This window comes from Microtus oregoni, unplaced genomic scaffold (genome assembly GCF_018167655.1).
Source record: "Microtus oregoni isolate MIOR12 unplaced genomic scaffold, Mior012 000008F_ref0000371, whole genome shotgun sequence".
Lineage (NCBI taxonomy): Eukaryota > Metazoa > Chordata > Mammalia > Rodentia > Cricetidae > Microtus > Microtus oregoni.
This window is the reverse complement of record NW_024543067.1, coordinates 7,956,592-7,976,657: the sequence shown is the minus strand read 5'-3', so window position 1 is coordinate 7,976,657 and position 20,066 is coordinate 7,956,592. Positions and strand designations below refer to the sequence as shown.

The window sequence follows — 20,066 nt, the reverse complement described above, 5'->3', positions numbered from 1 at the left end:
AGTGACGACTGTATCTCGTCGCTGCCATAACTCCATCTTAACTCATTCTTTACAAAACAGTTTTAGATGCCATGACTGCTCACCTTCTCTGTTAAGGCTTCAAAGAACCTAGCACCTGCCTCTCCCAGAGACGGGAAATAGTGACAGCAGCAGCAGTTAGTTGGCCCGAGGTGGCAGGATATCGCCTGAAGTAACTGGGTAATTTATCGATTTCTTTGATTCTGATCTTGTGAACGTAAATTGAGTTCTTCAGGAAAAAATATTTTTATTATTTAGAACACAGGGAGACACCTACTCACACAAACCCCTCCTTATGTTCCTCCCCTAGCTCTTGGCCGAAGCTGCTCCTCCCTGGAGAAGCCCCGCCCCCTCCGACCGTCCTGCAAAAGTCAACTGTTGGGCGCTAAACTGAGCATTCAGAGCGGCCTTCCAGGAAAGGAGTTTCTGCGAGCTTCTGTAAGTAGACACATTTTTTTGATCCCTCTTCTTTTCCTCTTCCCTCGCCCAACCGGTTCTTTCTTCCCGCTGAGCATATAGATCCTCGTTGAGTAAGTGAGCGCGGGAGGTCTCCCCGACCCGGACGTCCATAGACCGATGATGCATAGTGACCCTGGGTTTTGCGCTCTGGAAGTTAGGGAGTCCAGAATCGCCTCGCGGTCCTTGCAGCTTCTAGGAGAGACTGAGACCTGAGTTAGGGAAACGGCAAAGTCGGCCTGCAGTCCGACTGTACGTGCATTCGTGCATGCGGCGGAAACGCCTGCACCCAGGAAGATCTGGGCTAGGAGTTTGCTGGATTGCTAAACTGAAGCAAATGAGAAAGATTGGGGTGGGGATTCGCGCATGCGAGGTAGAAAGCCAGTCGAGCAGGCCGGGTCACGCACCAAGGCACTGTACCAGGACCCTTTTCAAAGGGGTCCTTCTAGACTTGTGGCAAGTTCAGAAGGAAGAGGTGCTACTGCTTCGAAGAGAGACGGAAATATGAAGAGGTTTTTTTTTTTTTTTTTTTGGTTTTTCGAGACAGGGTTTCTCTGTAGCTTTGGTGCCTGTCCTGGAATTAGCTCTTGTAGACCAGGCTGGCAATATGAAGAGTTTTAAAAACAAAACAAAATGGAAATCCTCCAGTAAGATGGCTCTGCGGGTGAAGGTGCTTGCCCCGCAAGTCCTACAACCTGAGTTCGGTCCCTGGAACCCAAGGTTGGAAGACTTGAACCCACTCCTGAAGGCGGTCTTCCGACCTCTACAAGCCCTCGGTGACACGCACGCCCCCCCCCCCCAGGGTCATGCACACACAATATAACGATAACAATAAACCAGACTCAAGCTGAGTGTGGTGGAGTGTGCCTTTGTTCCAGCTTGTGAAAGCAAGAGAATGAAGGGTTCCAAAACAGCCTCTGTTACCTAGGGAGTTCAAGCCAGCCTGGGCTACACAGCCATGCCCTGTCTCAGAAAAACAACAAATTGGACTCGGAAATGTGGAGTAGAACGATAGTTATCAGAGACCGAGAAGGGTTGAAGTATTGGTCAAAGGGCACCGAGTCAGAGAGAGTGACTCTTGGTAACAATGATTAGTTCAAAACGAAGCAGATTTCAAGTGTTTCATCACAAAGTGTTAGGTAAAGAAGGTGACGGGCTTGTTAAACACTCTCCATCGCTTACACTGTGTCCTCTCAATGTAAGCAGTGAGCTGTCAGTTGGGGGAGGGGTGGGAGTGATTGGAAAGAGGATGACTCAGCAGTTCTCGCAGAGGCTCGTCATCAGCACCTTATGATGGTTCACTGCAGGATCGGGTTGCGAGCTCGCTCAGGCCTGCCTGGGCTATGGGAATCCCTTGTCGAACCCAGAGACAAGTAGATGGGAAGAGTTGGGTTTTGGATTTCCCTGCTCACCGTCCTCCAGTCGGGCTGTTTCCCAGGGATTGAGGAACGTAGTGAACAAACTGGTCAGTCCTGAGTGCTTATCTGGAGAATTCACTGAGGTCCCACGTGATGATGTGTAGTTCTGTGCCCCGAACCCTCCCTTTAAAGCACAGTGCAGCTTAGATTATCTGTTGGTTTTACCTGGAAGCAAGTTTAAGTCAGTTTCCATTTTGGAGCGGAAACCAGAGACAATGAGATGGAGCAGCGGCGCCCCCCAGTGGCTATGAAGTCCTTGCTTCTGTAGAAAAAAAAAAAAAAGACGTGACTTTGGTTCCTGTATTTCAGGCTTTTCCTGAAGAGTCACAGCAGGAGAGGCGAGAAATTGCTGGACTTTGCAGGTCCGCTAGTTGTCTAATGTCCTAGAGAAACTCCAGCATGAATTTGTCAGTTTACGTTTTTCTTTTTGCCTTGTTAGCCTGTTTCCGCATCTGCGCACCTGAAGAGATTGGTAACAATGACTCTTACAGAAAAGCCATGGGAATAAAATGAGATCAAACATAGGAAGTGCTTAGTATAATCCCAGAAAGCTGTAAATGGATGTGATTATGTGGTAATAGGGTTTTCCTGCTGGCCTCAGGGCTATGAGATGATCGTTGACCACGGGTTTACCGTGTTCTAGGTACATCACGATGGTGCGAGCCAAGAGCTGGACCCTGAAGAAGCACTTTGAAGGCTTCCCCACTGACAGTGACTTCGAGCTGAAGACAACTGAGCTCCCACCCTTAAATAATGGAGGTAAGTCGGAGCTGGCAGAGGCTGTAACCATTAGCTTCTGCCGCCGCCTAACGGAGAATCCATCCCCAAGTTTGACTTCAGACAATTTTTCTTATTAGTTTACAAAAGTTCTGAGTGTTCATAGCTTAGGCTAGTTTAAGCTGGGTGCTTCTTTGTAGGTCTCACCTGGGCTAAATGGTTAGTTACTTTAGGATAAGTCTCATTCATCTGCCTAATAATAGAAGGCTTTCTACTGGGGTCAGGTTGCAGCCCCCCCCCCCTTTTTTTTCTGAACAGCCAGATTGGGTTCTTTCCTTGTAGTGGTCTTGTGGGTTGGTGAGCTCCAGTGTTCAAGAATTTTTCAAGTTTCTACTTGTATTACTTTTCTTAAAATCCCATGGATCAAAACAAGTTGCCCAGATTCACAGGCTGGCAAATTTCTTTCTTTCTATTTTTTCGTTTTCTTTCTTTCTTTCTTTTTTCTTTTTTGCTGCCACCTCTTCTCCTCCTCTTCATGATTTTAGGTAACCACTGGGTTTCACACTCAACCCACCGAACCAGATTTCTTGATCGGAAGCACACAGTATTGGGAGGCATTTATGTCTGTTTTGCAACCCACCATCACCTTTTTAGGGTTTCTTTCCTATGCAGCTTGAATGTCATCATGGGTCCCCCTCCCCAGTATCTTTGATGAAGCTCATGTCTGGGTGCCTTACCCTTCATGGCTTTGACAAAGATGGCTGTCTCCTTTGTCCTGATGAGCCTGATGATGACAGAGAGGCCAGCAGGTCTCAGGAGTTCTACCCGGAGCCCAGCCCGTGAGCTGTGTCCCTAGGGTGCTGCAGTGAATTAGCTCCTGAGATCCGGGTGCAGTCCCTTGCCATGACAGGGTCACTCACTGAGGTTAAGTTGCAGTGGGCAAAACTTGGATACAAAGTTCCAGAAAATATACAGAGGAGGTCACTTTAGCAAACTATGTCTTCTTTTGTATCGATCAAAGAAGTTAGTAAAATGTTACACATTCTGGTTAGTTTTGTCAAATTGGCACAAGCTAAAGTTATCTGAGAAGAAGGACCTCAAGTGAGAAAAATGTCTCTATGGAATTGTGGGCAGGCAAGTCCATAGACGTTTTCCTGGTCAATGATTTACATAGGCGGGATCAGCCCAGTGTGGGCTCTGCCACCCTTGGTGGTCCTAGATTGTATTAAGAAAGCAGATGAGAGTGAGCCAGGAAGCGGAGTTCCTTCATGGCCTCTGCTTCAATTCCTCCCTTCAGGTGCCTCCCTGGAGCTCCTGCCCCTGTGTCCCTTTGTATTAGCCTGTGATTGGGGCAGATTTGGTCATGGTCTTTATCACAACAGTAGGAAGCAAAGGTGTTACATGACCACCGTATCACGGCGGCTGCAAAAGTGACCCTGTTAAGTTATTTAACTTGACCTTAAGTAGGATGGGACAATAATTGAAAATGTCACATGAATTGATCCCCCTAAAATAGTACAGGTAGCAGTATCATCATCATCATCGTCATCTTCATCATCATCAGCTGGGCTGGGTCAAACATGAAAGTCTTTCTTCTCTCCAGTGGGAAGCACAGGTGGGGAGCTGGAGGTGAAACTCACCATAAGAGAGTTTTCCTTATGTTTTAAAAGGTTTTAAAATCAATCCCCAGCATGGTAAAATTAATCACTAATAGCACGGATGGGCTGGGGTCCCTAAACAGAAAGACTAGGCTTGTTTATTCAGAATGCCAGGCAGCCATCCTGGCTTGCATCACTAACTGCATCTCAATTTTTTTTTTTTTTTTTTTGTAGAGGTCCTGCTGGAAGCCCTGTTCCTCTCTGTGGATCCTTACATGAGGTACTCTCTCCCTCCTCAGTTTTCATGTTTGAAGAACTGCAGCTCGTCTTTTAGGATAGCCCATGATCAAAACAGCAGGCTTTCCTCGTTCTCCCTATACTGTAACAATGGTGAGATTCGAGGGTCTCATCTTTTGTAGCCCAAGGTTGGCTCTGCGCAGTTTTCCCTTCCATTGCTCAGTGGAGCTGCTTCCAGGAGAGACGGGGAGAGGTGCAGGAGCTGGCCTCCATTTACCCATTCCCTATGGGCAACAGTGGAGCAGAAGCTGCTAAGATGAAAATCAGGTCTTGCTGCCTTCTCTTCCCCAGTATTTTGTGTTTTGTGATTCATAGTTGACTCAGACTTATAACTTCAAAAGCACTGGAGGGCAGAGAGGGAACAAATGCTCTTCCATGGCACTTCAGTGATTTCTTTTAACCTAAATAAGTAATACAGCTGATTGGCAAAGATTCAACTCTCTGTGGAAAGATACCATTTAAAGATGTTAACTAGCAACCGGGCATGGTGGCTCATACCTTGAGAAGCTGATGCAGGAAGACTGCAATTTTAAGACCAGTCATAGGGAGACCCTGGTAAATAAAACAAAGTGGTAATTAGCATTCTTTTGGGGGTGCTTAGTGTTGGGGTAGCAGATACCAGCAGGGCCCATGCTGTATTTTGAGTATGATTGACAGAAACTCACCTCCAACTGAGCAGAATGGTAAGACTCTCACATCATTCATAGAATGCATATTTTGGGGTTCAAGGCAGAGCCACCTCATGTTACATCTCACCTGGTTGCACTGCCCTGGTATATTGGATGTTGTTTTGACCCAATATTTTGCCATTTAGCTTGATACTCAAGATATCAGATAGTCTCACACACTAAGAATGAATTCTGAATGAATTCTGGTTTTTTTTTCCTTTTTTTTTTTTTTTTTTTTTTTTTAGAATTGCATCGAAAAGACTGAAGGAGGGTGATAAGATGATGGGTGAGCAAGTGGCCAGGTAAGTATTTACATCTGCTTTGCCGTTCAGATAAATGTCCTCCAGCTCCTGCAGGGTCTGTGTTCACTGCTCCCGCAGCTCCTTCTCCAGCCTCTGTGGTTCTCTAGGAAACAGTTTGGGAAGGCCCGCCTCCTTCTTGACTGAGAAGGTCGGAAGGATGCTGTAGCTGTGCCAAATACCTTAGCGAAGTGACTGAAAGGGAGGAATGGCTCGTTTTGATTCATCGTTTCATAGGATTCAGTGTGTAGCCCTTGCCTCTGTTGGTCCTGGGCCTGAGGTGAGAAGGATCATGGCAGAAACACAAAAAATATAAATTATATAAAACTAATCTAAAGTTGAGAGAGAATTAGGTTGCAAAACTTTACTTCAGTTATGTAAGTTAATATATATATATCTTTATGTTGTAGGATTATAGCTGATATTTTTGTTTGTTTTTTTAAGCATTTTTTTAAATTTTGCTTTAAAAAATTGTGGTGCTTGTGATTCAGCCCAGGCCTTCATGCATCCCAGGCAAGTACTATACGACTGAGCTAAGTTTTCAGTCTGATATTTTCATTTTATTTAAACTTTCTAAAATAAATGTGATATTTAGCTGTAACTTGGGGGGGGCGCATTCAAGAAGTAAGGTTTGTGTAAGAGGAGCTGCAAGAATCAGTAGATGAGGCAGAAAAGAAAAGAGGCAGCTTAGGAAGGAAAGGCCAAAGGCCAGAGGTCAGAGGTCAGTGTCTTGGGACCTGCAAGGGTGGAGTAGAGAGGTGGAGTCAGGTATTAAAGAAGAGAAGACTGTTGGCCTGAGTCCCGTCCCTAGAACCCATGGTGGACAGTTGACCTCTGACCTCGATAGACATGCCATGGTACCTGTCTCCTCCTCCTCCACACACATGAATAACAAATAAATAATTCAGAGATGTTAAAACAGAGTAGCCACTATGTTTCACACTCAGAAGGTTATGAACTCAGTGGGCTGGTGAAGGGGGAAAGCATATTGTTCTGGTTTATCATGTGGATGGAGAATGAGGAAATTTGAGTATAAAATAGGGAAGATGGGGGAAAAGATGAGATTATAAAATGGCCGAGTTGTGCCTTCTTACTGCTGAGAGAAAGGACGACAGAGAAGAAAATGCTAACAATGGCAGAAAGGGTCCCCAAGGGAGGGGGGAGGCTGATGTGTAGAGGATGGAGGAGAGAGGCCCCTGGATCCAGGGGACAGAGGACCCTTGCTAAGAAAGGAGAGAAATGGGCAGAGAAAGAGATTGGTACGGGACCAGTTGAGAATTTTCTTTGATGCTCCCACATGACTAAGAACTAAGGAGAGATTCCTCAGAGTCAGTCATGGATGACTTAGCTCAATGCCCTCTGCTGAACATTCCCTACAAAGCATCCTGACCCCACGAATGGGAAAAGATATCACGTTTCTTACTGTCTTTTTATCTTCCAGAGTTGTGGAAAGCAAAAACCCAGCCTTTCCCACGGGAACTGTTGTGGTGGCTTTATTAGGCTGGACATCACATTCCATTTCTGATGGCAATGGACTGAGAAAACTGCCTGCAGAGTGGCCAGACAAGTTACCACTGTCTTTGGCTTTGGGGACAGTTGGCATGCCAGGGTAAGTGTTGTCATGGCATGTTTTGTTCATCAGAATGTCTAATGTTATAACTTAACCAGCAAGGAGACACTTAAGGCACAAGGGTTGATTGGAGAAAAACTGTTAGGAATGAAAAATGAAGGAGCTTAAACAGAGAAGAATCTGTTAAGTAAATGAATGTAGAGAATGTTATACATAAAAGAATACAATATAATCTTTAGAAAGAAAGAAACCTTGGCTTTTATGATAACATAGACAAAACCAGAGGACATTAAATAAAGTAAGTCAGACAAATTCCACATGTTCTCATCTTCATCTTGTGTCAGCTTCTATTTATGTGAGAAATACCCAAGAGCAACAATTTAAATGGAGGAAAGTTTTCTCCCAGATCATGGTTTCAGTTCATTAACACATTTGTTTTAAGCTTGGGACAAGGTCAGTTATCATGGTGTAAGGGGAATGATGGGGCAGAATTGTCTATCTGATGGCACCCAGGAAGAGAAGAAAAACAAGGAGCCAGAAATGAGATGTATCTTTCTAGGGCATTGTCCTCAGTGACCCGCTTCCTCTGACTAGGCCCCAGCTCCTAACAATGCCATCATATTTTGAATCCATCAAGGGATTAATGCATTGCTTACAGCAGTGCTCTCATGATTTAATCACTTTGTCAAACCCCATCTCTGAACACTGGTGTACTGGAAACCAAACCTTAATCACAAGAGGCTTGGGGAAGACACAGCTCATCTCCAGACTGGGATTTAGAAAGTTGAACCAATAGATGTTGAGAATATAATGATGGGGTTTGAGAGATATGTGGTTTAAAGATACAAAAATTTTTAATTTTTGTTTTGGGGGGGTCTCCTAAGTGCTGAGTGGTGTGCACCACCACTGTCTGAGGGGGAAAGTATGGAGGGGAAAGAGATGAGAAAGAGTCTGAATCTATTCCCACATCCGTATGTATTCCCGTAGCCTTACTGCCTACTTTGGCCTGCTTGACATCTGTGGCGTGAAGGGTGGAGAGACAGTGATGGTCAACGCAGCAGCAGGAGCAGTGGGCTCAGTAGTGGGGCAGATAGCCAAGCTCAAGGTAAGTGTCTTCCTCTAGCCACACCTCTGCAGGACCCACTGCGCATGCTGGGAATGCAGCCGTGAATCCAGAGGACTTTCTGCACTCAAGGGGGTGTACGATCAACTTGCTGGGACTTGTTTAGAAGACAGAGGCTGAGAAAGGGGACGATGAGGAAACGAGAACAATAAAGATGAGCTGACCAGTGTTAACTGATAACACAGCAGATATCAAGTCAGGCATGAACCCATCTGGTTTACTGAGTATACACACACACACACACACACACACACACACAAACATATTTTTGTGTGTGTGTGTGTATATATTATATTTTATTACACACATATGTTTTGTTTTTACTGTGTCTTCTCTTGCTCAGTTTAATTGCCTTCCTTCATGACTCCAGAAATACAAAGAGGGACTTGAGGTCAGCCGAGCCAGGAGTCATCACCCACATGGCTCTATTGCAAAGGCTGTTGCATCAGGAAGAAGCGAGCAATCAGTATAGGTGGTGGGGCCATTGTTTGGGAATGAGCTCCTGGAACAGAAATGGAAGCAGAGTGTAGACTCTGATTTGGGCAGCTCTCTGCTCAAGGGATCCAGTCTGACGGCGAGTGTACAGGATAGCAGGCAGCTCAGACCTGGTTAGAATTTGTTTTCTCATATTGGGGATGTTCTCAGGTGACCTAGCAGAGTGATGTAGCTTTGTCAAAGGCTTCTGTAGAGGACTTAGGACATGTTCTTATAGGGCAAGGTCAGTGGAATAGAGTTGAATGTAGAGCTGTACCTGATAGCCAAGGGCTGGCCTCTGTTACTAACAGGCGCTTGGACACAACTGAGGCTGTAGGAAACACTTAGATGAGTAAGTCCATGCATGGGGAAAGAAGCTGAATCTCATAAACTGTCTCAGCTTTTGTTATTTAACCTTACAACCAGCGAGTTACATTTATCTTCCAACGTCGTTTTGGCATTCCAGAAATTCAAGAAATATTGGTACACTATAGATTGAAACCTTTGGAACTGATGGCTTTGGGGCAAGGCTGGTAACTGAACCAGGGTCTAGGACATGTTAAGCACAGACTCTACCACTGAGCTGATAGGATTTAAGGAGAATTTTGCCTGTATCGTTCCACGGGAGTTTGATTGGTAGGCTTTGTTTTTCTCTTTTTCTGAACTCAGAAGTTCTAGCTATATGTAGCATAGGCTATATTTACAATATTAAATTAGAAGTATTTTCAATATTCAAACTGCAAATGTTTTATTAAAAATATGGAGGACTATAGAGATGACTCCATGGGTAAAGGGGCTTGCTGTACCTACCTGATGACCTGAGTTAAGCCTCTGATATAAAGGTGCAAGGAAAAGGGGAGAACCAGCTCTCCAAAGTTGTCTTCTGACCTCTACATATGTGCTGTTACATGCATGTACCCATACCTACATATCATAAGTGCATGAACATGGTTAGTAATAAATATAAAATTTTAAAACTAGCTGAGAGCAAGGGGAAATGATGTTCCAAAGAAGCATTGCACTGTGCTGGAGAGATGGCTCAGTAGTTCTGAGCACTGCTGCTCTTCCAGAGGGTCCAAGTTCAGCTCTCAGCACCCGCATAGTGGCTCCCAATCACCTGTTTATCTAGATGGAGAGGATCTGATGCTGTCTTCTGGCCTTTCTACACACCTGCACATGCACATGTGTGTCTACACAGACACACACACACACACAATTAACACAGCGACAACAAAGATGAAACACCACACCGAGATAAGATTTATGTCATTGGAGGAAAAGAGATGCCCCAGAGTGAAGAGACCAGGAGGCCAAGTGACCAGGTTGTTAAAGCAGCAGGTTGAAATGAACTGCAAACCAAATAGATCTACTGAGTGGTCAGGCTAGCTGTAGTTGAGTTCCAGGCTGGGGACCAGTTTCACCCGCAGGGTCTGTTGACTTCCTGTGGAATTCCTTGTGTTTGGTGTGTGCTGTGGTTTGGATGGGAATTGTGTTCCTATAGGTTGAAGGCTGGTTCCCACTTCAGAAGTGATTGGATTTGGAAAGTTCTGACCTCATCAATGGATCAGCCTACGGATAGGCTCATCGGATGGTTTGATGGCATTGTTGGTAGATGAGACAAACTAGGAGAGCTTAGCTAGGAGAAGTAGGTCACTGGAATTGTCTTTGAAGGTTGTTTTAGATTCTTCTTATCCGTCTCTGTCTCTTTCTGCTGGCTGCCATAGTTGCGTGGCTTTTCTAATGTCATGCCCTTCTGCTGTGATAAACATATCACACACCCCAGAAACATGGAGTCAAAACTGTGAGCCAATTGTCTCTTTCCTCCTTTACACTGTTTTCTCAGCTGTTTTTGTCATAGTGTGGAAAAGTTGACCCGCGCAAGGTGTGCTCTTGAGTAACAACATGATTGTGTAAGACTGGGAACGTGGAATTGGGCCCTGCTTCATTAATAGTCTGCATTGTCCCTCATTTAGGGCTGCAAAGTTGTTGGTGCCGCAGGGTCTGATGAGAAGGTTAACTATCTTAAGAAGCTCGGATTCGATGTTGCCTTTAACTACAAGACAGTAAAGTCTTTGGAAGAAGCATTGAGAACGGCTTCTCCTGATGGTTATGATTGCTATTTTGACAATGTAAGTACAATCTGAGCTTACCTGATTTACCAATAATGTATTACATAAAGGAGCATCTTTCTAAAGTTTCCATCTAGAATATATGAATCAAGTACACTCTTTATGGGGAAAGATTTGTTAAGGTATACAGACCATGGAATTCATTCATTTTAAACTGCATAGCCAGACATAGTAGCTATGCCTATAATGCCAACACTCATGAGGCTGATAAAGGAGGATAGCAGGCTCAAGGCAAGCCTGGGCTTTCTAATGTTACCTTGGCCCCATGTCGAGCACTGAATAAATAAATAAACAAACAAACAAATAAACCCACTGTAAAATTTTAGCCTAAGGATGTAACTCAACAATAGGGCTTGTTGCCTGCCATGTACACAGCCCTGCATCCAGTCCCTGCACTGTAAATGAAAGAAAGTTCAGATCTTAACCATTTTTAGTATCAAACTGTCTTTGTGACCACAGTTGTTGAATATTTATCACTTCCCAAAGAAACATTAATCCTCAGTTACGTCTTCTCTCCTCAAAAATGTGTTCTTTTTGTGACTGGCTTTTTTCACTTAGCAAAAACGATTCCAGATCATCCGTGTTATAGTAGATATTCATACTTGGTTTTTTTCTAATGAGTGAATGATATTTCATTGTATGGATATACTACAGTTTGCACCTGTTTATCAGTCGACGGGTGTCTGATTTTTCACTGTGTAATGCTACTGTGAACATTCACACACAAATTTTTGTTTGAATTCATTTTCATTTCTCTTGGATATTCATCTATGAGTAGAATTGCTAGGTCATATGGAAACTTCATGTTTACATTTTGTGGAATTGCCAATGTATTTCTGCAAAATAACTACACTGTCATACATTCCTACCAGTAGTCTCAAAGGGCTAGAATTTTTCCATAGCTTTAATGTTACCTGGAATGACTGGCTTTCTTCTTCTTCTTCTTCTTCTTCTTCTTCTTCTTCTTCTTCTTCTTCTTCTTCCTCCTCCTCCTCCTCCTCCTCCTCCTCCTCCGCCTCCTCCTCCTCCTCTTCTTCTTCCTCCTCCTCCTCCTCCTCCTCCTCCTCCTCTTCTTCTTCTTCTCCTTCTCCTCCTCCCTTTCTTTCTTTCTTTCTTTCTTTCTTTCTTTCTTTCTTTCTTTCTTTTGCCATGATAGGGTTTCTCTGTGTAGCTTTGGAGCCTGTCCTGGAACTCAACCTGTAGACCAGGCTGACCTCGAACTCACAGAGATCCACCTGCCTCTGCTTCCTGAGGGTTGGAATTAAAGGCATGCGCCACCACTGCCTGCCTTGTGACTGGTTTTCTTATATCCACCTTACTCTGGTTGAAGTGATTTCAGTATGATTTTGATTTACATTTCCTTGTGACAAATGACACTGAAGACATACTCATGGACATACATGTATCATGTTTGGGGACATGTGTATAGAACTTTGGCCTAGTTCTCAACTAGATTATCAGTTCTTTATATATGAGTACGCGTCTCTTCATTGCAGTTAAATTTCATTATTGCAGTAGCTGTGTTCTGTAAAGTAACCAGGAACATTGAGCTATGGCTCCTAGGCAAAATGTCTACACGTGAACATTTCTCGTGTGGATTATAATCTTTAATCCTAATCCCCCTTCTTTGTTGTTTATTTACTTTATTTTACAAAGGAGAAATGAGGTTTGGATTGTTATACTAAACTGAAGTCTTAAGTAACTTGCCCTCATTATGTAGCTGGGAATAACCTCAATTTTCTGATCCTTTTGCCTCTACCTCTTAGAAATGTTCCTTTCTGATATGTATTTCAGCCGCAATCACTGCAACTACTGTATTGATTTAATCAATTTTGTTGATTCTCCTTAGTGGATTTTTACCATTATTTAACGTGTTATGTTTTTTGTTTGTTTTCTGGCCGTCTGTTTAGGTAGGCGGAGAGTTTTCAAACACAGTTATAGCCCAGATGAAGACGTTTGGGAGAATTGCCATCTGTGGGGCCATCTCTCAGTACAACCTCACCGGTCCACGTTCACAAGGTATTATGCTCCTGCATGTAGGAGGACTGGACAGATTCATAGACACGGGGATGAGGCGGGGGTCGTTGTCATGTCTTCACAGGTGTGGGTGGGCCTTGCCTTCTAGAGCAGCAGGACATCTGTGCTTGATGGGGTCTGGCAATTTCCCCTTAAAGAGAAAAAGGCCTGGCTGTTCCCGCCTTCCGGGCACACACGCTCTTTGATTGGCTTCTTTCATTTCTCTTGTGCTCTCCATCTCACTCTTCCTCACTTTTCTATACTGAAATCCCTCCCTCCCTCTCCTTCATACTCCCAGGGGTCCAAAAGCAGTGTGAGGTGAGAGCCCTATGCTCTTTGCTTCTGTGTTGTGTGATCCTGTGTGAGCCTCTGTTACAAGATGAATGGCTGACACACGACAGAGCCCAGTGCTTCGACTCCTCACATCTGGTCTTCTCTCTGTTATCGGGATGATAGATTTAGTTGAGGCTCCTGAGGAAGAAGAAGAAGAAGAAAAAGGAATCTTTGGGTCTCTAATCAGGATATGGGTGACCATAGAACAACTGCTTACTTCTTCAATCCTGGGCTTGATTTGTGAATAAAATCCCATAGTACTGATTGCCAGCAGAACTGCCTAGAGATGGGGGAGCTTAGAACAGTGGGGCTGAAGACAGACTGATTGCAGATTCCCTCATGAGTTATGGAAAATCAAAACACTACCTTCTCCAGCCAGGAAACTCCAGATTTGCTTGGCAATCTCATTGATAGGGACACCCTCATCCCACACATCTTCTTTTGCAATTGATGCTAAGATGGAATCTTGGGAAAGCATCTGACCGTCAACCATTTTAATCAGATGGGATTCTGCCTTGCTTCTGAGGCCAGGAATTCTAGCACATTCCAGTGTCAGTATAGCTCAGAGACAAGTCAGTATTTCTACCAACTTACAACCATACTTGCTTTGTTGCACCCAAAAGAAACCAATGTTCCTGTTGGGGAACTGAGCTCAGCAACAGTATTTCAGTCTCTTCCAAGATGAGAAAATGAAAGTTCTATGTGGGTGGTGTGTGCACATACGTGTGGGTATGTATGGAGGTCAGAGGTCAACCTTACTTCCCAGTTGCTCTCCATTTTGACCTTTTGAGACTATTGTCTCTCACTGAAGCTGGAACCCATCAATTCATCTAGATGGCTGGCCGATGACTTCAAGGGATCCTTCTACTTGGTGTTATAAATTCGCATTGCTGTGCCTAGCTTTTACATGGGTGCCAGGGATCTGAACTCTTATTCTCGTGTCGAATGGCAATCATTTTACTGACTGAGCCAAATCTCCCTAGCCCAGGCTGGACCTTTAACTCTAAGGGAAATAAGGTTGCTGTGGGCCTGTTGAATAAGCGCCATGCTGCGGGACGGTCTGAGCATGGGCAGCGTTATGACTTAAAGCATTTGTTCTGAGGCACATCCCAGCATTTATATATGTCCCGCATCATGTGCCAATTTCTATTGGTTCAAGACAAGGCTCCAGTGAGTGGAGACTTCAGCCTTAAGTTGCACCAGTCGTCCAAGACACCAAAGATGCCTTGCTTCCGTTCTCCTGACCTTGCCATTCCATTAGCCCACTTCCACTGACTCTCGGAGAGTGTGTAACTCCAACCCTGCACCATGCCTCAGCTGCTGGCTCCCAGGCAGCCAGTGTGACTTCTCTCTTCCTGCTCTCTGTTTCCCTGTGGAGCGTATATACTCATGGGCTCTGGGGCTTGGCGTGCGGATGTCTCTGGGGCCATTCTTCTCCCCACCACTTGGTTAGTGCTGGCCCTGTGGATCAGGAAGGAGCGGAGGAAACAGAATGGGGAGGGGGTGCTTGGAGAGCCGAGAGAGTGTGTCTCACTGTGGACATGTCCCGGGACCCTGTGACTATGAATGAATCCTCCTTTTCCAGGCCCACCCCCAGAGGCTGTGATTTATCAGCAACTCCGCATGGAGGGGTTCCTCGTTACCCGCTGGCAGGGAGATGTCCGCCAGAAGGCTCTGATAGACCTGATGAATTGGGTCTCAGAGGTAAGGGGACCCAGCCACTCCCACTGCCCACCAGCTCCCACAGACTTTTGCAACTCACAACCCTCAGTCCTTCAATCCCCCCCTTTTAAGATTTATTAGTCATGTATTTTATATATCTGAGTGCTCTGTCTTCACGCATGTCAGAAGAAGGAATCTGATCCCACTACAGATGGTTGTTGGCAGCGACCATGTGGTGGCTGGGAATTGAACTCAGGACCTCTGGAAGAGCAGCCAAGTGCTCTTAACCGCTGAGCCATCTCTCCAGCCCCCAGTTCTTCACTTTTTTGTTTCTTCTTGTCTTTTGGATCAGTGTTTTCAGTTATAAACATTCTTTCCTAATCTTACAAAGGAAAATAAATTTCTTTAAATTTTTGTTTGGGGGTTGAGGGTGAAGGCTGTAATGGAATAAGTGTGTTATTAAAATTTCACTAGTATTTGCGTTAGTTTCTAGGGCTGCCGTCACAAAGCACCACAGGATGGGTGGCTCAGGCAACAGAAATTCGTTCTAGAGGCTGCTCACCTGAGAGCAAAGTACCAGCGGGTTCTCGCTTTTTCAGAGGTTTTTCTTCCTATATCGTCTTACGGTCTTCTCTGGGTGTGTCTGCCTTAGTTTCAAAAGGGACACCAGTTCTGCTTGCTCATGACATGCTCATATGACCTCATTATGTTTTAATTATGTCTTTACACTGTCTCTCTTCTAAGTAACTGGTAACGCGCAGGGTGAACCTTGGTTAGAAGGGAGAACGAAGTGTAATTTCCATGGTATTTATGTTTCTGAACAAGCCCCACCTCCTCCAGTCTTACTTGAGGTGTGGTGTTTCCCATCATTGGGCTACTAGATATGAGAAAAACGGCATCTGTTGAGGGTGTACCTTTCTTTTTCTCTCTCTTCTGAGATCATCACATTGTTAAACCTTTCTGTGCAGGGTACACAGGAATCGCTTTATTGTTGCCTGTTTGTTAACATTTACCCTGAGAGTGCGCTGTGATTGTGTTGTGTGTAACCTGTCCATAGATCTTGTTGTCCATAGATAAGAGGGCCGTCATCTCAGAATTCCAAGATTCTTCTTGTATACCTGATAAAATTGTTGCTAGGATGGGAAGAGGACATCATTTGGAAAATGAAATCAACCCATGATTGTTGTTTTGATGCAGGGTAAAATCCAGTACCACGAATACATCCACGAAGGATTTGAGAAGATGCCAGCGACGTTCATGGGAATGTTGAAAGGAGAAAATTTGGGGAAGGCAATAGTGAAAGCATGAAGAAAAAAATGACATAAGCATCATCACTGGAGGGTTAGGTTGTTTTTAATCATTTGGTACAAATGTACACTGCCTTATGTAAGAAATAACTGCAAGGAATTTGACCTATCTAATAAAATACCTGTGTGATTTTTTAAAAATCTATGATAGAGAATGAAAATCTCCTGACAAACAAAAAGAAGGCATGTTTCTGCCTAGTTCATCTCCTCCTAGGTGATTGTAAGAAATAATGGCTTTGGTGTCTGTTCTAATTTTCTTTTCTGTTGCTGCAACAAAAGCAATTTAAGTGAGGAAAAGGTTTACTTGGCTTACTCTTTCTGGTTACTGCCTGTCAGTGAGAGAAATTAGGGGAGGAAGCTGTAAGTAGGCCTGCTTTGTATTCCGTTAGCTTTGTTTCTAACCAGGGAACTCACAGCCAGGGCCACTTGCTAGCTAGCGCATGCAGGCTGGTGCTCAGCTAACTTTCCTGTACAGTCCACCATCCACTGCCTAGGAGATGGCACCTCCCACAGTGGGCTTAGCCTAGGAGATGGTACCTCCCACAGTGGGCTTAGCCTAGGAGATGGTACCTCCCACAGTGGGCTTAGCCTACTACATCAATGAGTAATAAAGAGGCTTCCACAGACCTGTCTACAGGCCAGTTTGATTGAAGCAGTTGTCAAGATCAACATTCAAGCTAACTGGAGCAGTGTCCAAAAGCTTAAAGTGACCTAACTGCATGCAGAAATTGATGAATTTGATGGTGTAAGATTTCTACCCCAATTGCATATAATACTCGATACTTATGAAACCAGAAGGAAAACAAAACCGAACACACTGCTGCTATCTGGAGGTCTCGGTGCCAGCCTACGCTGGTGTGCTGTGTAGTGAGGCTAATGCCACTTACCATACCAAGGAAGGAACTGAGAAGTGTTAGACTGGGCAAGAGACAAACCTTATATTGTACACTGGTGCTTTTTGAATCCTGAACATTCTGGAAAAACTTGGTTGACAAATAAAATTAAAAACTGGAATTCCCTGCTTTTGTCTCTCTCACTCTGAAGTTTTGAGACAGAGCTTCTCTGTACAGCCCTGGATATCCTAGAACTCTGTAGACAAGACTGGCCTCAAACTCAGATACCTGCCCGCCTCTGCCACCCAAGTGCTGGGAATAAAGGCATACGCTACCACACCTGGCTGCATCTTCTCTTATCAAGCCATTTGGTCCTAAAGACAACAGTTGGGACAAGAGGTGCCTGCCTTTGGGGGTTGGAGTAGAGAAGCCCCATGTGCCAGAGCACACTGAACTTATTGATGGAGGTCAGCTGCCTGGCATACGGAGTCAAAGAGTAGAGTGGGATGGGCTGGGAGTGAACTGTGGCTTAGTGAAGAAACCTGGAATCCTAAGTCAAGTGATTGAACAAAATGCAGAGGTCTTCTTGGGTCAGTGCGGCTCTCAGTGTCTAAGCAGGGTTGCAGTTGGGGAGCATGGCGTCATGAAGGTTGCCAGAGTCAAAGCAGAGTGAGGATGGCATTTGAACAAGAGGGTGGCCTAGTGTGAGGACTCAGAGACAGTAGTACAAGGAGAGTGCCATACACAAAAGCAGCCGAGTTAAAGAATTCAGGCAGCCTATGCAGAGTGTCACCCTTGGGGTGTCCCAGCAGGAGATGTGTGGTCCCAAGGAGGATGAGGAGAGTGTCCACAGGAAAATGAAGGACCTGGTATAGGCAGCTGATATTAGGTCGTGCATGAGACAGCTGACGTGGAGGGCATATCCAGAGTGGAGCCACTGTGTGGCTTCGGGGCCTAATGGGAGCTGTAGACGCCAGCAAGGCAAGGAAGACTGCACTATAGAGTAGTGGACGTCCTGACGGCAGAGGGAGAGTTGGATGGCGTGGAGGGAGGGGCGCCTGCACGAGAGGGAGTAGTAGCGACGCGAGATGGTTCCATATAGGGCTGGTCAAATAAGGACAATGGATACTAGACTGTCGCATAAGGGCTTTATGAGCTGGGGAGATGCTCAGGGGGTAAACTGTGCTTAGAGCAAGTGTGAGAACTTGGAGCCCCAGAACCTACTTAAAAGCCAGGTAAGCGTGTTGGCCCATGTGTAACCCCAACATTGCAAGAGGTAGAGAAATGGGATCCCCAGAGCAAGCCCTCAGTCCCCTCAAATGTTAAAAATATCCCAGGACACCCCTCTGTAGTGCCCTGGAGCACCTCATCACCCTGGTATGACCAGTGGCTCTAAGTTGTTTCTAGGCTGTTGGGAGCCAAGGAAGATTTGATTGAATGTAGAAAGTTCAGATGGAGTCTTGTATGTGTATTGTCTGACGTGGGCATGGCCACGTCAAGGACCAAGGTGCCTCAGACCCAGAGGGGTAGTGAAGCTTTCCCTGGCGAGGTCCAGAGGTATGGCAAAGCCTTTCTCCAGTCCACATGTGAACGGTGGCAGTCTGTGCAGGTACGAGTATCTATGATTTATTAACCAGTGTGTCCAAACCCTAGCAATTGCTGCTTCTTCCTGCCAGATGAGGGCAACCAGAAACTGGTGGCCTAGAGACTAGCTAACCTCTCCCCTCTCTGCTGCACAGTATAAGCATGCCGAGATTCTCGGGTGTTGGGGTGGCTGGCGGTGCTCCAGCAGAGCCATCATGGCCAGCTGAATCCAGCTTTTCTGTACCCATCTATTCATTCTTCAGTCTCCCCCTCCCCCCATACAGGTTTCCAGGACTATGGTGAGCAGGACGCAGCACTAAGTCAGAGTTGAAAAGCACTGGCCATTAGTATGTCTCCTTTTCCTTGCCTCTTGGAACTTAGTGGTCTTGTGGTCCAGACGGAAATGGTGGCAAAACGTTGCAACGCAGCAACGTACAGAAGGTTGGCCTGGGAAATCATCCTCTACTGAACCAAGCGGCTGGCTGCCTTCTCTGGCTAACATACACGAATGGGAAAAAAATAAATAAATAAAGTCAGTGAAATAATTCCTAATGAAATTCTGCTATACTCATAGATTGGTGCCTAGCCCAAACATCATCGGGGAGGCGCATCATCCAGCAACTGATGGGCACAGATGCTGAGACCCATAGCCAAGCATTGGGCAGATCTCAGGGAATCCTGTGGAGGAGGGGGAGGAAGGATTGTAGGACCAGTGGTCTCAAGAGCACCATAATAGAACTCACAGAACCAACTAGCCTGGGCTCACTGGGGCTCACAGAGATTGAACCGACAAACAGGGAACCTGCATGGGACTGGCCAAGGCCTTCTGCATATGTTACAGTTGTGCAGCTTAGTCTTCTTATGGGACTCCTAACAGTGAGCAGGGGCTGTCTCTGACTCTGTTGCCTGCTTTGAGACCCATTCCTCCTATCAGATTGATTGCCTTATCCAGCCTTAATAGAAGAGATGCCTAGTCTCGCTGCAACTTGATATACCATGGCTGTCTTATATCCATAGGAGGCCTGCCTGTATCTGAAGAGAAACAGTGGAGGAGTGGACATTGTGGGGGGAGGAGAGGTGGAGGGAGGAACTGGGAAGAGGGAAAATTTTTCTCCAACTTTACTGTCCAATTTGGTAACTAGTGGAGGCTACTGAGAACTAGAAATATGCATGGTACTTCTTTCAAAAATTAAAATCTAGGGCTATTGAGATGGCTTAGCAGATAAGGGGACCTATTCCCAAGACTGACAACCTATGTTTGATCCCTGGAAAGCACATGGTAGAGGGAGAAAATCAAATATCATAATTGCCTTCTTACTTCCACACAACATGACAGGTATGTTCATGTATACACAAAAATAAATTATTTTTAATTTTTCAAGACAGGGTTTCTCTGTAGCTTTGGAGCCTGTCCTGGAGCTAGCTCTTGTAGACCAGGCTGTCCTCAAACTCACAGAGATCCTCCTGCCTCTGCCTCCCGAGTGCTGGGATTAAAGGTTCCACACAAGTAAATTTTAAGAGTTTAAAAAAGTTAAAAACCAAACCAGGGCCAGGCGGTGGTGGC

General features: G+C 45.2%; 1 protein-coding gene across 2 annotated transcripts; it reads left to right on the top strand.

Moving 5' to 3' along the window:
• The first annotated feature begins 358 nt into the window (after positions 1–358).
• Ptgr1 (prostaglandin reductase 1) lies at positions 359–17,099 on the top strand. 2 transcript variants are annotated; one of them, XR_005974742.1, is made up of 11 exons: positions 359–456; positions 2,536–2,651; positions 4,442–4,487; positions 5,418–5,474; positions 6,913–7,080; positions 8,029–8,146; positions 10,612–10,767; positions 12,678–12,786; positions 14,702–14,820; positions 15,976–16,597; positions 16,632–17,099. XR_005974742.1 is itself a non-coding variant. In XM_041657274.1 (10 exons), exons 2-10 carry the CDS (start codon positions 2,546–2,548, stop codon positions 16,084–16,086), a joined length of 990 nt encoding a protein of 329 aa, XP_041513208.1. In that variant the 5' UTR covers positions 359–456; positions 2,536–2,545; the 3' UTR covers positions 16,087–17,099. The 2 variants fall into 2 exon arrangements, 1 of the variants encoding a protein (XP_041513208.1); XM_041657274.1 differs by having other exon boundaries at positions 15,976–17,099.
• Positions 17,100–20,066: the final 2,967 nt, after the last annotated feature.

Coding starts and splice junctions, on each gene's coding strand:
- Ptgr1 (XM_041657274.1), top strand. CDS start 2,546: ATGGTGCGAGCCAAGAGCTGGACCCTGAAGAAGCACTTTGAAGGCTTC. Junction 4,488..5,417: donor TCTGTGGATCCTTACATGAG/GTACTCTCTCCC, acceptor TTTTTTTTTTAG/AATTGCATCGAAAAGACTGA. Junction 8,147..10,611: donor GGCAGATAGCCAAGCTCAAG/GTAAGTGTCTTC, acceptor TCCCTCATTTAG/GGCTGCAAAGTTGTTGGTGC.